Source organism: Cibotium barometz, chromosome 1 (assembly GCF_041138505.1).
Source record: "Cibotium barometz isolate CiBa-2024 chromosome 1, ASM4113850v1, whole genome shotgun sequence".
NCBI classification, from domain to species: Eukaryota; Viridiplantae; Streptophyta; class Polypodiopsida; order Cyatheales; family Cibotiaceae; genus Cibotium; species Cibotium barometz.
The window spans coordinates 60223092-60244390 of NC_141046.1; the positions used below are offsets into that span (position 1 = coordinate 60223092).

Below are 21299 nucleotides of genomic sequence, written 5' to 3' on the forward strand. Positions count from 1 at the left end.
CCTTAGCCACAATGTCTCACATGATGCAAAGCATGCATCTTTGTACTTATGAGAGTGTAACAATGGGTTGTTTCTTATCGATCCGAGAAATGCATCCCGAACCAAGAGAACTAATATCCTGTTTTACTAAGTGCATGGTGTCCAAATCACTTGCTCAATCTAAGTCACAAAATACACTGAGGGTCTAGCCAATGAGTACCTTGGGGGATGTATCATGAGTACTTTGGATGTATCTCAACACTTGTATACCTACTTCATTCTCAAGGGGCTTGTTGGGGACCTACTCAAAACACTAACAATGTTGGATGCAACCCAAGCCTGCTACCAGAACCCACAAACACCAGTGCTACCTTGTAAACCTTCAGCTACCAGAACCCACAAACACCAGTGCTACCTTGTATACCAAACTTTGCGCCACAGTACCTACGAGCAGCAACACAAGACTTGCCATGCGCCTTCACAAGGTGACTAGCCTAGCCATCACAAGACCCCACGCAGGTCTCATGGCCACCAACTCTTTGCAAGAAAATGCCAACCACCCCACAGCTCCATTGCCGCCCTTTGCAGCATCACCACCAACACCCCAATGCTGCCTAGAAAACAACCCATCAATGCTTGCCTCTACGTCAGGCATCAGCAGAAGCACACAAATGTAACCTTACATGACGTTTTTCAACCATGATGATGGTTGCTATCCATGTACACAAATTCTAGGTTTCCAAGACACAACCTTGAGCTCCTTCCAACTACTGTTGGAACATCCATGTACACAAACTCCATGTGTCACAAGGGCATGAACACACGACTTCACCTCCTACAAGATGTACCAACTCTTCTTGAGTGAGAACAACTCTTGATGCACGGCACATTCTTGAAGAAAAGAAACCACCCACACCCATCACAAATCCTCTAATATGTGAAGCTTATGGGTCACAATGATGTGCCAAAGCAACCCACACATAGGCCCCACCCTAGCCATCCTCTTCAACACCACCAATGTCACCACGGCCATATTAAAGCGAGGCTAAGGACCATGAGGATCTTTGTGCACAACACTTCACTCATGGATATAACATATTGACCTCTATTCTTCTAGACCTCTTTTTAATAAATCCTTGTGCGAAGGCATCCTCCTCCTTGGACCATAGCAACACCATTACTTCTCATTTAACTATCCACCATCACTTGGAGCTGACAAAATTTGACCTACATAAATGAAAACATTACATTTCATGGATGAAATTAAATAATTAGTAAATAACTATATATATGTACATATGTGTGTGTGTGTGTGTGTGTGTGTGTGTGTGTGTGTACACACACACATGTATGTATATATGTATATGAACATATATCTATATATGTATATAAACATATCTCTCTCACTCTAACTCTACACACACACACACACACACACACATACATACATACAGTATGTATATGTGTGTGTGTGTGTGTGTACACGCACACACATATACATACATACATACATATTTATATATATGTGTGTGTGTGTGTGTATACATATGTATATATATATATATACCACGATGAATCCAAGAACATGCCCAAATTCACCTTTTAGGAACGTGCATGTTATATACTCATGGTAGTCAACCCACAAGACTATATAACTATCAACTCCATCATGCAATATGGACTAGATACTACGACATCCCCACTAACGTCATCAGTGCCTATATATATATATACATACATACATATCTATATGTGTGTGTGTGTGTGTGTGTGCGCGCGCGCGCGCGCACGTGTGTATATATACATTAGCATGTTCACACTGTTGGGACCTGATTTTTAAACATGTGGAAGATCTCATCCATGTCTTCTTCAACATGGGGACTTGCTTGGCTGTGGATGAGGTCTGCACATTGTTCCACTTGAAGATCACCTTCCTCGTGTACAACCTCAGGTCTGGCATCCCCTTGAAGCTCTGCACCTGCCTACCCTCCTCTTTGTGCTGCCATGTCCATTCACCACTAAAAACCGGTGATTCTCACTGAGCATTCCTATTGTCTTCCAAACAGTCACTTGTGCTTCAATCTCAATGCTAAACATTGGTGCAGATAGTACGTTACCATAGCACCTTCACAAGTTTTGTAAGCTGCTTAATTGTGTATGGAAACCCTTTTAAAAAAATCGCATTACGTAGTGATGATGGACATGTTGGAGGGATGATAGTAGTCTTTAACTTGACCTTAACTCCAAATGATCCTGAAGGACCTAGAGAGAAGTTTTTCAATGGCCCTCGCATTTCTCATCCAGCTTTGAAAAGCTGAGAACTCAACTTTCCTTTTTAGGCTTTGATGAGAGCAGCTGTGCTCCTATAAATGATTGCAAAGTGGCTTCTAAGGGTTTTCTTGGCAAGCATTCCACCTTTGAAAAGCCTGGCATTCATTTTTTCCAGTCAAGCATAGCAAATTTTAATTATCATAATAATGCCAATCTAACCGAAAAAAACATTCGCTTTATGTTATATCACTGTGCACACTGTTGACAGACAGCATAGTGCACCTTTTTGCATGGGTCATCAAGTACACATGATAGCAAGTATGTTGAGAATGCCACAAGTATATAATGACAACAGTGTATGAAGTATGCTCTATTATACATGCTTTGATCCTTATTCTTGTTTCCAATCTCACTTGGACCATTTTTCAATTGGGAACATTTTGATTGCTGCTGCAGAAGTCTGCATCTCTGATGAGAGAAAGGATAAATAGGATTCATACAGGAATTATGCCAAGGCTTTTCCTGAGCTGTTCGAATACAAAGAACGTGACAATTGTGTGGGGTCCAATCCTCATCCAAACAGGTATAAACCCTTTGTACAAACCTCGCGGCCCTTCTGAACATAGTGTTTTCCAGAAGCAATCAAAAGTTGACGAATAAATTGCACCTCGGCCATCTGGATGCACTGCCTGCTGCATGATTCTGAGGACAAAAAAAAGTTTCACCACATCAGTCAAGGTGAGATTGTTAGGAAATAATCACACCCAGATCGTGCACATGTCATAAATCAAAAACTATGTATGGCCGCTATTTAACAAACCCATTTGGTGGGTAAAAGGATTTTGAAACTTGCTGTCAACCGACTTTGTCTCCTCACACGACACAGAGAGACAAAAATGTACATTTCATAAACTTGATTGTAGGTATTCCCTTTTCGCTTTGTATACAGTTCATGGTTATCAGAAAATCCAGGGGTGAATGAGCACCTTCTTTAACTCTCAAGGAGCTCAGGAAAACACGAATTAATATCACGAGGCCTGTTCATTACTTGCATCCCCAGTAGCTCAACAGTCCCACAGTCGCCCATCTTGCTGAAGAGCTCTTGGCATCATCACTGCACAACCCACCACATCGTGCTTCCCTGCACGATCACTTATTGCAGTTGGCTGCCTGGCTGTTTACTCCTGGTGAAGGATACCTAATAGGGACATGCTCAACTGAATGTTTTGGCTCATCAAGTCCAACCCCCAAACCCTCTTTTCCCCACAAGATTCTCTTTGCAACCCCAAGCAATCCATATGCAAAACCCTAGAGCACCATATCATCTCTAGAAACATGGATCGACAACCATGCAAAAGAAAGTTGTCTGCGAGGAGCTGGAGAGAGCCTTGGCATCTTTATGCTACAAGACCAAGTCACTACTGTCCGTTCACTACCGAGGCAACGGCACTTTATGCTACAAGACCTCTTCACTACTGGCCGTTCACTACCGAGGCAGTCGCACCATCTTGTCCCCACTGCACTAGTTAACCAGGAGGGCATCTATACTTGTCACATGCATCTCATCCAACACTCAAACGCATGTGCCACACCTACTCCCCACCCATTAGACCAGCCTATAAAAGCATGTAGTTGGGTGGTTCTATTAACATGGAGCATCATTTGAGTTGTGCAATCTCTCTCTCTCTCTCTCCACACTCACCATGGGTTGAACCTCCATCTCTCTCTTTGTACATTCTCTACCCTAGCACAATGAATGCTAATAGTTGACTCATGGATCACATGTAACAGCTTTTGGGTCTTATAGACCGTTCAGGTCTTTTGTAGACATTAATAGCACTTGGGTCATCTTCATGCATCCCCTGTTTGCTTTGAGTGTGCTGTCCATGTGTCTGCTTCTCCACATAACCTGTATGCATATGCCTATTACCCAAAGCATCAGAAACAGGGCAGCCGGATACAGTACAGTACAGTACAGCAGGTATTGTCAGATTCAGCACCCTGCAGCAGGTATGGAATGGGTATGGCAAATGGTCAGCAGTTTCACAGGAGACAGGTACAGTTCAGCAACCAGTACAGTCGGTACAGCAGCAAGGTACACAATAGGTACAGTCGGTACAGTGTAGGTACTGTAGATCCTGTCGAGTTCGGCAAGGTGTAGTAAGGACAGTTGGTACAGCAGGTCCTGCAGTCTGTACGGCAAGGTACAAAGATACTGTTGAGTACAGTAAAAGGTGCACAGGAGGTACAGTCAGTACTGCAAGATACAGTAGGTAGAGTAGTCGGTGTAGAATCAGGTACAGTATGCATGTATGGCCACAAGGCGTGTATGGTCACAAGGGTGCAATCGAGTACAGTATGGCAGCCTGTGGAGCAGTCACCAGCTTATTTTTTGGCTTTTGTGGGAATTCACTTGCATAGGGAGAGTTCTCGGCAGAGACAGGTGCCGATTTGATACGTGAGTGGCAAGGAGAGAGTTGTGGGAGAGGCTGATGGAGAGGAGGATTGTTGGGGTCAAATCTTCTTTTGCCATGTGGCATAACCCACCAAGTTTAAAGGTGGGCACCTCCATTAAGTGCCCACACATTAAAGTGAACACAAGGTGGCTTTAAATGACCAAATGGGGTGCCCAAAGTTTAGGCTGCCCACACATGGCCTTTGGGCCCCGGGCATAACCCAATGGGTGGTCCAGACTTTAATAAAGTTTGAACACCCAAAGGTTATAAAAACTTTGCCCAAAAATTAAAGGGCTAAACGAGATCCTTGCCACGTGTTCACATGCCACAAACCATGTCAGAATACAAAGCATCCGCACAGTTCACGGGTGGGCATCCCCAGCCCATGAACTGGACACATCATAGCAGGTAGTCACACGAAAACAAGTCATGCGAAATCAGTTTCAAGCAAGCAGAGATGTGTGCACATGCATTATGCACTGGATATATCTCTCGTTCCTGGAACCTATAAATAGCAGGTCTTCCCGAGCACATAATTGGTTTAGTGGGAAGCCTAAAATTGGGATCCCCGACAGTGGATTCCACGTCCTGGCCACACTACAGGTGACATGAGACCTAGCCTCCCGTAGGTGACATGAGTCCTAGTCTCAGTACCGGTGACACGAAGCTCCCTGGCCTCCCGTATGTAGAGCACTTGCACCTATGTGCTAGGGTTTTCCAGAGATAGAAAGAAGAGTGCGGTGGAATCACACATACAACACACACAAGAGTCCTAAACTACTGCTTTGTATTATGTACAAGAAAGAAGTAATACAACTTAAATTCAAGTACAAGACATGGCTGAGATTCGAGAATAAAGGCGTCAAATCACAACCCTGTGACCTACTATTCACTCTTGGCTACCACTTCACCTATGGAGAAACGCTCTATGAAGTACAATGCTCAGGAAAGCATATGATTATGTATATATATGTACCAATGTTCCTAGTCAGCCAATATTATTGATGTCAGCTGGCTGTACCCAACTGCATGTCATTTGTGCCATGTCACCACTGCCACATCATCACTACCATGCGGTAGTGCCATGTGTCACTTGCGATGTTTGACTCTGCTTGTTGATTGCTATCTAATGTCTGGCATACTCGTAGGTGTGTGACATTCTCCCCTACTTGCATTGCAACTGTCCTCAACTAGCTGCACGGTGTCCATATAAAGTGCCCTTCCATAGAAGGAAAAGATCCAAGAACGCTCAACCAAGAGACCCAAGATCTCGAACACAACAAGACCACTTTGCATCCATTGCGAAGGCTCACATTCTGTCCTCGCCGCATAAGTATGAAGACCTCTGGAGAAACATGCGGATGACCAACTTCCACCTGATAGAGCGCTCTCCATCTGTCTGACCATCCATGAAAAAACACCGTGCATCTCTGAGTATCCTCCAGTAGCCCACGAAAAGAACACCCTAGAGAATGGCTGCACCAAACTCTAGCCCGTAGTGGTTGAGTACTTTAGGTACAGTGCGGTATGGTACGTTCACGTTTTTTATTATATATATATATGTGTGTGTGTGTGTATAAAATAAGGAATATCTAGCATCCATACAAAAAAGGAATATCTAGCATCCATACAAAAATAACATGAAAGACAATGGTAATACTGAAATTAAAACTAATCTATTAACTATTGAGCAATGACCACTGACTAAAATAATTAAAAAACGGGCCAAATAAGTGTTGTACATTGAACCTCATATTTGGTACGAAGACCTTATCCGTACTAGGTATGGTACGTATGGACTGGTACGGAAAGTACTGATGAGTATGGGTACAGAATGCAACTATGCTCTAGCCACTAATGTATCGGCTCATATGGAGCATAAGAACTGTTTGCACCGTCTCCAGCGCACCCTGAAGGAAGAAAGCAGAACCAAGAACCATACTCCTCAGAAACTTTGCACCAAATTTGTATCCATCAGTACTGCTCGGTACCTATATGTCTAAACCACCCATGTCTTGTGGAACATACTCCCAAGTAATACATCCGTCGATATACTGAAGTCAAAACCCCGGTTGTTGTCGATATTGTCTCCAAGAAGTTTGTGTACTGTGAAGATACACCAATTGGCCTATCCTCCCATGACAAAGACAAATCCGATGACAAGTCCTCTTGTCCACCCAATGCAAATGGCAGGTGAGAAGAGTCCTCCTGAACGACCCCTAAAACTGAAGCGACAGCCCCACTAAAGCCAAAGATTCTCCACCGAGTACAAACGGCAACAGTGAAGACTCTCCCTCAGAGACCTGGCTGAAAACTTCCTTTGTTCGTACATGTGGCCTGATGCAATGAAGCACCCTGGGTGTTTGCTCAACCCGAGAAATGAAAAAAGCTGAGACGGACACATACATCTCCTTCACACTCATACTCCAATTTTGAATAGGCCTCCTCCTCGGATTGCTCCTCCAAGGTCTTTAAGCAATCCTTCGCGATATGCTCAGTGGAGTCACAATAAAAGCATTGTTTAGCAGCCATCTTGGCACGACGCTCTTCAAGGGTGAGGCAAGTCGCCGAGGCTCCCCCACTTGCCTTGTCTTTACCATCCTTGGCCTTGGACTAGCTGCCCCTCGTCTTTGCCATTGCCCCCATTGTTTAGTCCCAAACCTAGAACTCTCCCACGTCTCCAGGGTTGTAGCAAGACAAACTGCATCTAAAAGATCATGAGGTGATGTGCATGGACGTCCACGAGCAAAGACGGCTGTTGAGATGGCCAGATATAGCCTCCATTTTAGTTGCCTACGCATCCATGGATGTCTTCATGCCGAGAAGCAAATTAGTGAGTTGTGAATCCATAACAAATATCTAATGATCAAGGACCGGGTGAGGGATTTCAGCCTTGCACGATGAGGTAAGGGTTTGGGAGGGCAATGCACCATATACCCCAAAGAACCTAGGTGCAATGAAGAGAACCCAAATATTCACTTTTCCCAAAAAGAAAAGAAATTTACAAGTTCCCTAGGCTCTGATACCAACTATAGAACACTTGCACCTATGTGCTAGGGTTTTCCAGAGATAGAAAGGAGAGTGCGGCAGAATCAAACATGCCACACACACAAGAATCCTAAACTACTGCTTTGTATTATGTACAAGAAAGAAGTAATACAATTGAAATTCAAGTACAAGATGTGGCTGAGAATGAAAATGTCAAATCAAAGCCCTATGACTTACTGTGCACTCTTCGCTAGCACTCTACCTATAGGGAATGTGAAGTACAACGTTGAGGAAAGCAGATGAATATGATGTTTTGGCTACCCATGTATATACATGCACTAATGTTCCTAGTCAGCCTGTATTATTGTTGTCTGCTAGTTGTAATCGACCGCCATGCCATCACTGCCACATGGCAATGCTATGTGTCACTTGCGCTATCCGACTTTGGCCGTCAGCTGCTATCTGATGTCTGGCTTTGTCCTGCATACTCAACGGTGTGTCACATCGTACCTTGGCACGAAATAAGGGAGAGCCACTTGGGTGGCCAAATGGTTACACTTGTTGGACTACTCAATTGCTCGCGAGACTACTTCGGCTTTGAGATTGCTTAGCACTATTGGACCTTCAAATTGTCGACTTTGATTGCTGGCGACTTTGAGTGCTGTTCAACATGGTGGTGAGCTCGAATGCAACTAGATGTGGCAGTGAGCTGTTGGCTAGGATTTATCCTGAAGCTAAGCCTTTACCCCCCCAGGGTTGGGCATTAGGGCTATGCTCAAGGGGGAGTGGCTGGAGCAGAGGAGGAGAAGACGTGGTTGTCGGACCAGATATGCAATAGATATGATAGCCAAGGACGATCATGTATCACCCGCTACTCATGCCACTAAGTATATCCATAGAGAACGAGTTTCATGCAAGGATCCTTTTGTGAATGCAAGTGTTGGGAGGCCACCTTTGCACAGGTCACCATTGCATAGGGCACATGCCCTCGTGCTGCATGTTTCTCACCATGATCATGTGCATGTACCTACTGTTGCCCCATTGAATAAGGAGAAGAGGAAGATAGATGAGGAGGGTCACCATGCCAAGAGGCTAGGTGATAAATCTGTTAAGTTTGAAGCTTATCATGGTGATTATGATGCAAGCAAGGCAATGGCTTGCATAGCCCAGTTTGATATTGCCTTCAGTGATGAGGAGTTTTTCACGAAGTCAAAGATTCGCAGTGTGAGCATGTTTCTAAAGGGCTGACCTGCCCAGTGGTGGATCACAAGAAAGCTCTCTATTAGCCTTGTTCAGACACGGGAAGAGTCAAAGAGAGGTTTTATGCATAGTTCTTGCCTCCCAATGCTATGGAGAAGATAATGATCAAATGGGATGAGATAGAGCAGAAAGACAATGAGTCTATGCAAGCCTATGTGAACAAATTTTGGAAGATCTATTTGGAGGTCTCACCATTTTGGTTGGTGGGTGAACCCAAGAAGAAATGGAAGTTCAAGTCTAGGCTTCAGCCGGTTTACAAATCCAGTCTTGATACGCATCACACTACCACCTTGCAGGACTATATGGCAGCCGCTCTTGCCACAAAGCAATTAGCACAAACTGCAGCACTCTAGCAAAGGGGATCATGCTTTCAAGGGCAAAGAGAGGGCTGGTCATAACCTGCAAAAGGGTGGACAGCATGCTAAACCTTATATGAAAGATGCGACAAAATGGAGGGAAGGCTGTAAATTCGCATCCCAAAGATGCCTCTTAGAAAAAGCACGAGTTTAGCTTAACCCTAGAGTAAAGAGAGCAATATGCTAAAGAGGAAAAATGCTTCTCATGTGGCAGCTAGGATCGCATGTTTCGGGAGTGTCATGAATGCAAGAATAAGGACAATGAGAAGCAGCAAAAGGTTAATGTGCATGCCATACTCAATGTGAAAGGGGATACATGGAATGATGATAAAGAGAGGGTGGTTTGCAAAGCTTCTCAAGACAGCTGAAGGATCAGCCTGCACTCTTTATGTTTGATGACTGTGCCATAGATAACTTCATCTCTATGGAGATGGCAACCGCATTGAACATTGATGTAGGGGACATGGGACCCTAGATTGAAGCAGAAGCCGCCTTTGTGGGAAAGGAAGTGCAAGTGACCCCTACCATTGGAAAGTTGTGTAACTATTTGGCTTTCCTAGCACTCTATTCACATGATGGAACCCTTGCCTGGACATTGGACAGGTAAAAGTAGGCATGGGGATAGGGACCATAAGGTTTGTCAAAAAGCAAAGAAAAGCAAAAGTCAAATTGAGTTGACCACGAGTTAGGAGCACTACTAGCAAGAGGGGATTGAGCAAGACCAAAAAGCCAAAAACTTCTTTTTCAAAAAACAGCTCTAGGGCCAAAAAGCAAGGCCCCAAAGTCGGAAAAGCAAAGCACAAAGAACTTTGGAAAAAGCTGGCCTTATTGGAGTAATAATTTATTGTAATAAGTTAAAAGTGGAAAACCAAAGTGAAAAAGAAAAGCAAAAGCAAGACAAATTTCAATGCTTCAAAGGATTCTTTTTCAGCTTTGGTCCATTGAAATCCCACGGCTTTCTTTTTTAAATCATGCAATCGACTAGCCACCACCTCAAACCACTTGATGAACTTCCTCGCATGATGTCAATCTGATGATCTTCCATTCTCTTTGGCTTCTTGCTTTGGCTTGTCGAGACAATTTGTAGCCAAGTGTCCCTTCTTTCCATGTTGAAAACACTTCATATTCCTCTAGATGCTTGGGGGACAATTTTCTTCGAAAGAGTGGAGGTTTGTCCCCACTCATATCCTTCTTCTCTTGAGACTCAGCTCTTGATTGGGATCCCGCTTTAAACTTCTTTTTTTGAGATGGATCTCGGTTGTCATTTTTCGTCTTGTCCACCATCCAAGGCATGTGCAAAGCCTCGGCTTGCAAGGCTTTGTCTTGGGCTTCCTCCTCCAAAGATTTCAGACTAGCCATATACACTACTTGCATAAGCTTAGGTTGAAGTCCATTCACAAACTTACGCATTTCCATTAGCGGTGGAATAGGATTATAATAAGTAAACTTCAATGAAACAATTGAAAAGTTGTTAGGATAAGTTGCCACATGCTTGCCGACTTTCTACTTTACCTCATCCCACTCTTTTGGCGCGTCCGCTTCAAAGGTTGCCGGTAGAAACTTCTTGTTGAACATAGCCTTGAAGTCAATCCATGTCTTTGGCTCAGTTCCTTCTTGTACCACCTTTAGCCACCAATTCAAGGCGGCATCCTTCAAGAGCATGCGAACCACAAGATGCACTTCTCCAGAGATCACTCCCTCACGCTCACTGAGGATGGATTCATCCAGCAGCCGGGCTACCTGAGTGTTCACACGTCCCATGCCATGCGGATTGCGATTGGCTAGATATGGGTTTCATCCCCACCGCCTCAGAGTGGAGATAGGTAGAGCTGAGCGCGTTTTCAAAGCCACGAAGCTCATACAGAGACCCAAAGAGGAGAGGATCTGCCGATTATGCCACACAGAGGTTTGAGACAGAGGAGCATTACATATGCCGCTACCCAGTATACTATGAGATCCACAGGAGGTTTCACTATCTGGTTCGTGAGGGATTTGGCTCCCTCTCCGGGATCATTGACTTCCTGAACCAGCGTTGCCTAGGCCTCTTCCTGCTTGAGCTCCGTAGACATAGGGACACTTCCTTGAGAGAGCTTCGGTCCCGCCCCCTCCCTCGCCAGCAGCCAACCATCACCAGTTTCTTCAGCTCCTAGGAGGTGGAAGACACTGATACAATGGATCTTGTGGACCCACCTCGCCTGAGAGGAGTTACCTCAGACCGGGCCTCCGCACTCCAGCGTGCCCGATGCCCCCGGGCCATCGGCCACGATCCCCTCATCAGCTCCAAATCCAGGACATGCTCCGCCACCATCGAGCTACCTTTCCACATGACATAGCTGAGGGCCATACTCATTAGCCCCATGCTTGATATTTTGGAGAGTGGTATACCATCTACTGGGGGCTGATGCTGCTCTCATGTTTCTATGTTCCTAGTATTCCATGATGAGTTTCCATGGACAGTTTTGTATCACCCAAGTGAGATAGTATGTTTATGTTTTGTTTCTGTTTAATTTTCCATTCCATGATGAGATATGCCATGGATATTATTGTATCACTATGGTCTCATAGGCCCATTGGGTCTTTAGTAGATGCTTAATCTCTCTCTCTCTCTTTTTTATTCAGTACTTTTTCATTTTGTTGGGATGACAGAGGATACCCCATACAGGTACTCCGATTTGTCTCATAGGCCGAGTTCGGTCTTTTGGAAGACGTTAATAAAATCTTTCTTTCTTTCTTTCTTTCTCTCTCTTCCGTAGACGTTTATATAACTTTCTTTCTCGTGTGCAATTGAGCACATCTTGGTCTCATCTCACTGCCTCGAGTGGAGACGGGGAGCAGAGGACATTGTAACAAAGCTCACGATCTGTATCAAGAGGAAGGAACATTACATTTGTGCATGCCCAGTGTACTATGATATCCATGGGAGATTCCACTGTCTCTTACGAGACGGATCTGATCAGAGAATCTGGTTCCTGCAGGTGTGCATGTATGTGTGCATGTGCATGTGCGTGTGCATGCGCGTGAGTGTAAGTGAGCCTGACCACGTGCTTGCGGTCCCAACTTTTAGGTGGCCTGGTGGTATCTTCAGAGTGTTGGCCACTGATAGTTTTCCATCTAAACATGAGAGCTTTAAGATGTAAGGACCACCTACAAGCTAAGCTTGATGCATTTACTCAATACATGAAAAGCTTTCTTAATTTTGCAGAAAAAAGGAAACATAACAATGTTATGAAGAAGATACTAAAGAGCACTTGAGCTTTGTTTCTATCACTTCATTAACTGTGTCTCTCATCATGAAACAGCCAAGTTACCAAATCTTGCTGGTTGCAGTAACATCATAGACTAAACAGACTACATTAAATTGTAGACTAAACAGACTACATTAAATTGTCAAGACTTTAGTGCAGTATGCTGCAATGACCATGTTAAATACCTGGTCCTGACAAGATCTACAGGTGAGATAACAACAGCAGACACAAGTCCTGCCACCATAGACGCTATCAAATGGCATGATACACCTTCTTGTACAAGTCCGGCATTCAGAAGTGTATGCTTTGCATGGTCATAGCTCGGAGCTTGTGCTGCATTAATCAAAGCTGCTCTCTGTATAGTCGGTACTAGCCCCCGATAGAGACCATTTATGCCTTCCGTCCGGGCTATCGAAGCAAAAGCTTGGAAGGGACCACTGTAATTCCACCCAGGATGAGCCCCTGGGAGAAATAATAATCTGAACATTAGCAAAACATGATTGGTTTCCCGAGTTTCCCTGGTTTACCTGGTTGTATGGCTAAAATGTTGAAAAGAGTGATTTTTTGACCACACATCATTGAGCTTGCTGTGTAGATAAGCTACCTCCTAATGGTGTCCTCAAAGATTGAGCCTGCATTCTAACCATGACCACATCAGTTGGATTCGCAAAAGCACTGCCTATTATTCCTGCACTTGCCCCAGCCGTAACTTTGATCCACAATGCTGTGTGGGCCGGATCATCACCGCCTAGCATCTGCAGCACAAAAAGAAATGTGTTTGTGAACATTGTCTTCATTAAATTGAAGGAATACAGCAGAAAACCAAAGAATTAAGCTGTAAGATTTATTGTAAGATCAATTCTTTTTTTTTGTGATCAAATACTTGTCCAGTGGTCACGTGTGTTAACCATAGAAAGTTTAAGCATAAGATGATAAGTTGGACTCTTACCATGGGCAAGCTTATATTTACAAACAAATGAGCATATCATTGTACACATACAGCTCTAATAAGTGCAAAGGTTTTCTCACCATTTTGAATGGTTCATATGCTCCCATGCGTATACTAGAATAAGATGCCTCTCTCAGCAATGCGGCCCCTGTACCCCTCCAGAGGCCAGTCAAACCCTCATTTCTACCAATACGCAAAATGCCCGAAAGAAAGCTTCCATATATCCGTTCCTACAAAAGTCCATATCATGGCTCATTAGTCTCATTTTGCTTATGATCACAATAGTATTTATATAATTGATTTTCATTGCAACACCAGTGTTTTTACAAGAAAAACAAAAGCTTTGATCCACGCAGGAGGAAACTCACTTGGCTTGAAGACAAAGCACCATCCAGCTGCATTCGGACTTTAATGACATTAACAGGATTTGTAACAAATGCTCCACACATGTTGCTGAGGCCCGCTAGTGCTGTTATTGTTAGACTCTTATGCCAGTCTTTGAATTGAGAGCTAAGAAAGGGAGCATGTGAACCCTCTGCTGTAAGCCATTTACCAAAGGGTTTACACTGTACCAATAGGATATAGCAATACTGAAAATTAAATGACACTGGCAATAGGGCCGGGCCTACCCCCTTGTAATATATGTGTTATATCAAGGATATACTGAGAGACAAGCTGCATGGACAATGAATGCCAGATTTCCAATGACACTTTAAGCAATGAAAACAGATACCAAACATGATTTTGTCAATGCCAATTGTCAAATTCCAAAGATTTAGGCGAGCGATTCCTCACTCCCCAATCCCCAGTAGCTTGTCACATGCATCTACACTCCATTGGTATCCATGTGCTAGGCCGAGACGTAGAAGACCAAAATGATCAAGCACGCAGATGTGGAGCACGAATCAGTCTAGTAAATGCTCTTCCCACTGGACACGATCAGATTTGTAGGTTCAAATCAACAGTAGCAAAAGTAAACAAAGTCAGAGCTGTACAGAAAGAGCTGTACGGAAAGTACACAGCAGGTAACCTCAAACCACATAAACCTCTGAGCAAGCTTCTAGGTGTAAACGGAAGTTTAAGTCTCAAAAGGCTTCACAAGTCCAAACCCAATCTTCGGGTGAACCCAATCCAAAGAAGGGTCAAAAGCATCAACAGATCCTCTAAAACATTAGGGAGGGAAGGTGTTTCTCTTGCCGTCAAAAGCGCCATGTGAAGGTGAGTCGTCCAAAGGCCAAGAGTAGCAACACATTTGACCAAAGTAACATGTAAGCCTCACATTTCTTCCGTGGATATTATTGTTCTAGGTCTGAGCCTTGAGGGCTTGCATGGAATGTGTTTTCCACATGGAAATCTTTGATTCTAACGACTTGATATGTAGGTATGGATCAATGTTAGGGAAGACTATGTACATTCTTTTTTGACCCTAGTAGTAGTCACAACTTCATTAATGCCAAACTTGTGCAGAAGCTAAAAGTGAAGACAACCGAGTGATCACGTGTATCGTGTGCACCTGGCGGCGGGACTTTGACAGTTCTGGATAGGCCTGTGTCGCGATTACTAATATATATTCAAAGTTATGATGCGTCCATGTAGATTGAAAGGATCATGTTTTGTCCTTGTAATGGAAGATGCTCTAGTATTTTGAAGGGTGATTTTGAGGTCACACTATATTTTTGTAACTCAATAGGACTTCGTACTATAACGTATATTTATGAAGAGTTTCAATGTTTTGGTACCCTTTCATCTAATGTCAATTGTGGTTTATAACACTTAAATTAGATGTTTGGGAAACATAGGACTAGAAAGCATCAAGGCAAAGTTTTGCAGATGTTTTCTTTGTTGAATTAGGTTGTGGTTTTCTAGGTGAACAGTTGGTTGATCACATGATTATTTTTGATCCCACAGTCTCGGCCTTTGAGGATGAGCCAACTGAGGGAGGATGAGATTGCCTGACAATTGTCGGAAGATCTCGGGATTGGGACAGATAGCATGGTGTATTTCCATGTGGGAGCTCCATTAGGAGGAGAGTTGTCGGATGTGTGGACGTGTGAATTATTTCACTAATATTCCAATGGTTTACCTGTAGGGCGGATCGAGACATGGGGTGGAGGTGAAGTGCACCAAGATTTAGTTGGGAAAGGATTTATTACCCTGACCTGGCTTAGGCAATTTTATATGGTGTGTATCCTAGTGCTATAGGACGCTAGGATCTACAGCATGTAGAGTTAATGGGTGTGTCTATATTTTCTAACCTTGCTATGTCATGTCCTTCCCACTTAGGACATTTCCACTCTTGGAAATAAATGAAGAAGAATCCAACTACCTTCATCAATTGTCTCTGAAATCAAGTTTATACCTATCTATTGAATCCACATAGCCATGTATCTAGGAACCAGCTCAACCAAAGTTGTTGTTCCTTCAACATATGACTATGGAAACAAGACAAAAAAACAGAATCTTCTCAAGTCCTTGAAGAACATAAACTATCCTTCAATCCACCCAACTCCTCATGGAATTGGAAACCTAAAATCGCCCCGAGACAAATATCTGCTAGCTGTAAGATGATACCCATCCTTTTCAAGATCTGGTAAATCCTTGTACCTAGGGGATATCATACCTCCCTCTTAAAGACTCCTAACTATCACACACTTTAACCCAAATCCTATCAAACATATTCTAGCTATTGCTAGAACCATATGCTCAGTAGTACCATAGGCAAACTCGACCATAGGGATGTACCTCTCCCAATAAAATGGTCACGAGGAATGGTATGCACAAAGCATAACCTCCAAAACTTGATCCCACCCTCTCCACCTGTCCATCAGACTAAGAGTGATCAGAAAAACACAAGTCCGTCGAATCTCCAGATGACTTGCTATAGGAGCATCATGACAATCACAAAGAATTCCTCTCCTAATCCCAGCACAATCCGGTGCAAAGACCTCTATCATCCTGATATGGTATTGACTACCTTCCACTCTAACAAGTGGAATGATCCTTGAGTCCTAGTCTAAATCAATGGAGCTCCCCACCTGGACCTACTGCCAATACCGAATGAAATGCCCATTAGCCCGACATAGCTCTCTCGAGGAATCATATAAGTCAGTACAAAATTGGGTAAAAGATTCACCCACCCAATCCTAGCAACCACCCTTCCAATTTCCTTGTCAAGTCTTACATAACTCTGTCTACCATAGGGTAACTACCCCTATGTACCTAGCACTAGGGACTAATCCAACAGGGTTAGGGGAGTCCTCGGGTTAGGGAAAGGAGGTAGATTCATCTGGCTTAGGTTTAGATTTAGTAAAACCAAGGTTATTGGCTATTTATGACTGGACTATTATTTATAGGAGTAATAAGCACTATATAAGAGGGTCTTGGGTTATTATTGGTTCATTGTGGTTTGGACTACTATGGACATGAAGGATCACGGGTAGTCTTGCCAAGGGCCCCTTTGGACAGGCATACCGCATCATCTTGTACAAGAACTCTTTTGGTAATATAGTTTACCTAAGGGGGGGGTCGGCCCATCTTCGACCCCTAGTGCTATGTATTGTGCATTTTATTTATGTTATAACATGATGTATCAAACATGGATGTATGATGCCATGATGTATGCAATTGTGATTGTGTTGGATTTGCAGTATTTCTAAGTTTATGTGTTGTGACAAAAAACCCATCTGCAACATAGTACCCTCCAACCACAAAAGCCCAATCCACCCCATCGTAGGATTTCTTGAGGTCTAGTAGTAGAATTGCCATATCCTCTCCACACATCTGTGTAGATCCTGTCACCTTCTAGAAGGTGATGACACTAGGAGAGGTTCATCTGGGTAGGAGCATCCTCGCAACAAGATTGATGGAGCGCTACTGGCGAATCTCCAGCCGGTTCCTACCCTTTTTGGGGATAAAGGGTTTGAGGCCCTCAGTGAGCCTCTCTAGAAGAAAACGTGTTTGCATGACCTCGTCGATGGCTGCCTTGAGGTCGGCCTTCAAAAGTTCCCAATGGTGCAGGAAGAAAGACAGGGAGCTCCGTCCTTGCCAGGGCATTTCGTGCCGGATAAGGCCTGTAGGGGGCAGCCTGTACGGCCTGGTTCAGGTGTTGTACCACCTACTGGACAGCCTGTAAGACCTGGTTCACTTGCTGCGCATCACCCTCTGCTGACTGTGACTACAGCCCTGCTGCCTGCTGCTACCTGCGCAGCCCCTTCCTTGGCTGTTGGCGCACAGATCAGAGCATAACGAGCACTCCCGCACATGGTCGCCTTTCCCTGCATGCCTGTCTGCAAGCCCACAGCCTATGCAACAACCATGCACACCATGAAACTCACACAATCCACAGCACTACATCAGAGAGAAAACCTAGGGCTACAGTCCAAAAACGGGGGTTTTCTGGGACAATTCCACCACACGCATGCATACAAATCTCCCCATGCTCCCCCTTCTCTCAGAATCCACATGAACCCTATCCTGCCAGCAAAACCTAAAAAAGCACCTACTTCTTGCAGATGCAAAACGCCGATATGGTGACCAAGAGATACCTGGCTAAGGCAACCTTGGTAAAAACATGACGACATGCAAACCCTGCGATTAGGCATTCTCTGATACCAACTGTGAGGGACTCCTGAGAGGATCACCTAATACAAAGGCATAAACAAGATTAGAGAAACCAAATAAAAGGGGTGTAGGCAAGCTCACCACCCAACCGTAGGTTCGCGTCTCCAAACCTCCCCCGAGCTAGGGGCTAGGGTTCCACTCCCACGAGTCCATGACAACAATGGAACTAGCCCCTCTGTCTCTAAATGCTCAACTAGCACGATAGACACCCATCACATCCCCTCCTGCTTGACTTGCAGCACGGGTGCAAATGATGCTTGCTCTTTGCTCTACACAACATTCCGAACACCAAAAGCATGGCTCCTAGACCTATCTCCAATGATGTCTCCACTACCGCCTCCTTGGGAATTGCGGACAATGGAACTAGCCCCTCTGTCTCTAAATGCTCAACTAGCACGATAGACACCACTGCGGAATCGCTCATCTCATCCTCCTCCTCAATGGCTTTGGAGAGAAAAGCCTGAAACTCACTTGATGACTCCTTCCATGTCCTTCCTCCAGAATCTACTCCTAACTTGGGAACTTTGTCATCGATACCACTGCCTCTCTTAAAAGCTTTCCGACATCCTCCCACACTCCCTCCTGTTAAGCTTCATCTATGGAAGGATCGTGGACGTGGGTCATCTATTGAAGGATCATGGACTTACCAACGTATGTGCTGCCTTTCTTGCTTGGATCTCTTGTCCACAAGCTGCCAACTAGCTCTCCAACTGCTAAGGATAGTCTTCTCACCCCTCACTGTCCTAAATGTTTCCACTATGCTCTTGTAGGGATTGATGTTGGTGGACCATGTTTTCTCCCCAAAAAAACAAAGAGCTCTCTGGTATTTGCCGAAACTAAGCTATCAATAGGCGTTAAAGACGACTCTACCTTGCAAATTGCAACGAGCCAAGGGGGCCAGGAACAGAGCTGATCTTGTCTTACCTTGAGGTTCTGGAGGAGGCCGGCTCGCGTTTCGTGATGAGGGCTTCTCTTCCATGTTATTTACGTTCACTTTCAGCGACGCTATGCTTTTTTGACAGTCAAATCACTGCCTTCAATCATAGCCAGCTCACGTGGAAATTGCTTGGCTACACACACAGCTTAATACTACACACCGGACGGTCAACCGAACCTCCAATTGGGCACCTTTCATCGTGTGTACAGAGCCTAGGTTCGTCAATAAATTAGAGTGAATCGATAGAGCACTCTTTCTTCCATCTTTATCAATTTTATTCCTATCTTCTAGGTTCTTTCTTTTGTTGTTTTGAAAATAGAAACAGAATATTTTTGGCTCTCATCTTATCTTTGAGAGGAAATATTATATATATATATATATATATATATATTACTGCATTAATAGACTGTGAAAACAAAATAGAGACTATGGTTGTGCGCGTCATCTTGGGACATGAAAGGGCATGTGAAGAGCCCACACTTGGCTTTAACTGTAGATACATCCACCTTATCAACCTGAGCACGAGTGGTTCTCCCACAGACCACTCCATTATGCTTTTCTCAAATGATTAATACATGAGGCCAAGCAGTATTCATCTTCCTTATAGCACCCAACAATGTGTTCTTCCACTGGAACATGTCTTGAGTGCCAGCCTATCGTAGCCAATAGGCCACTACTCTCTAGAGTCACCTAGCCAGAGGGCAACTTCATTCTTTTTCCTCTTTACATACGCCTTTGCATTTGCACAATCTATCACAGGTAGCGAGCTTCCTGAAAGATACCCCTCCATAGCTAGAGATTAAGTGATGGAGCCTTGGTGGTTTTCCAAACATCTTTAGCTCCCAGCCTAGGCCTTGAGTGGGTCCCTAGTAATTCATTTGGCAGTAGCCTTCTTAATCCATTGGGGGTTGTCTCTATCAGTGAGATGACTAGTTCACTAGGTTAAGCTTCACTAGATGCTTTTTAACCCAATTATGGAACTAGTTAGAGAAGTTCAAAGTTGGGATCGTGAGCCACCAATCCAAGGTGATAACTTTGTCAAGAGATTTGAGATATGCATGGGTTTAGCTCTTGAATCGGATCTACCTACTTGCATGGAAACTTCCCTTCCAATTGCTTATGACATCCTTATGTAAATTGTGTAAGTTGGTGTGGGGGTGGTGCATAGGCACAAGGGTAAGGATAGTATGGTATGAAGTATGGATTCCATAGGCATGGTTTTCCATGGCTTACTATACTGGATACTATCGGAGGTACTTGAGGTCTAGCCAAATTTGGATTGCTGCATCCCCTCCTTGGGGATCTTGCTACATTAGGTATAACATCATTTTTGACTCCTAGCCAAGGATATATCTCTATCAATGTGGTGGTCTAGGTTCGCGACTGGGACCTTGTTATCCCGTGTTAGTTCTAGGTGGTAGTAGTGGACTAGAGGTTCGCTCCTTCATGGCTCTTCTCAAAGGTGACTCAACAATTTCACGTCGAATGAGAGTACCAGAGACCAAATAGTTCCAAATGAAATTTGCATGATAATTAGATATAGGGTGCCATCTAATGCCAGATAATATAAGACATGAGTGTCTTTCGATACTTGTAAGGGAAACCATGATTAGAATGAGGGTGCTTACACCCCTCCTATTTTCTTTATCAAACCAGTATTTAGGAGGGTGCTTACACCCCTCCTATTTTCTTTATCAAACCAGTATTTAGGAGGGTGCTTACACCCCTTCTATTTTCTTTATCAAACTAGTAGTTAGGTCAAGTCCCTCACCCTCCCCTTTTGCTTACTCTATCAAACCAGTAGTTAGGTCAAGGCCCTCACCCTCCCCTTCTGTTTGCTCTATTAAACTAGTAGTTAGGTCAAGTCCCTCACCCTCTCCTTGTGCCCCTCCTGTTTGCTCTATCAAACTAGTAGTTAGGTCAAGTTTCTCACTTCCCCTTCAGGTCTGGTCAAGACTGGTGGTCCTAGACTTACCCAGTGTTCCTAGTGGAATGTTTCTCATGTGGTTTAATTAGTGACATCTACTTGATTTATTTCAGTTGAGACTATTCATTCACACCTCAGGTTAGTATTCTCTTCTTAGTTCATATTGATGTGACTCTTAGACTCTTAACAATGACGGATTTGAATATCCTAATACTAGTAGATAGAATAAAGTCTCGATTAGAATAATGTGATGTCTAGACATCGTTTATTATATTATCCTCATAGAGATGTCCTCATAGAGATGCTTGTAT

The 21299-nt window shown here is 43.9% G+C and overlaps 1 protein-coding gene across 5 annotated transcripts; it reads right to left on the reverse strand.

Annotated features, from left to right (window-relative positions):
• Positions 1 to 2571: 2571 nt before the first annotated feature.
• On the reverse strand, positions 2572 to 19204 carry LOC147642258 (uncharacterized). 5 transcript variants are annotated; one of them, XM_086804483.1, is made up of 6 exons: positions 19049 to 19204; positions 13873 to 14039; positions 13585 to 13734; positions 13160 to 13310; positions 12741 to 13017; positions 2572 to 2952 (listed from the first exon to the last, which is right to left on the reverse strand). In XM_086804483.1, the coding sequence occupies exons 1-6, from the start codon at positions 19101 to 19103 to the stop codon at positions 2745 to 2747; spliced, it is 1008 nt and encodes a 335-aa protein (XP_086660609.1). In that variant the 5' UTR covers positions 19104 to 19204; the 3' UTR covers positions 2572 to 2744. The 5 variants fall into 5 exon arrangements, with proteins under 5 accessions (XP_086660609.1, XP_086660601.1, XP_086660616.1 ...); XM_086804475.1 differs by having other exon boundaries at positions 13873 to 14042; positions 19049 to 19182; XM_086804490.1 differs by having other exon boundaries at positions 13873 to 14070; positions 19049 to 19177.
• Positions 19205 to 21299: the final 2095 nt, after the last annotated feature.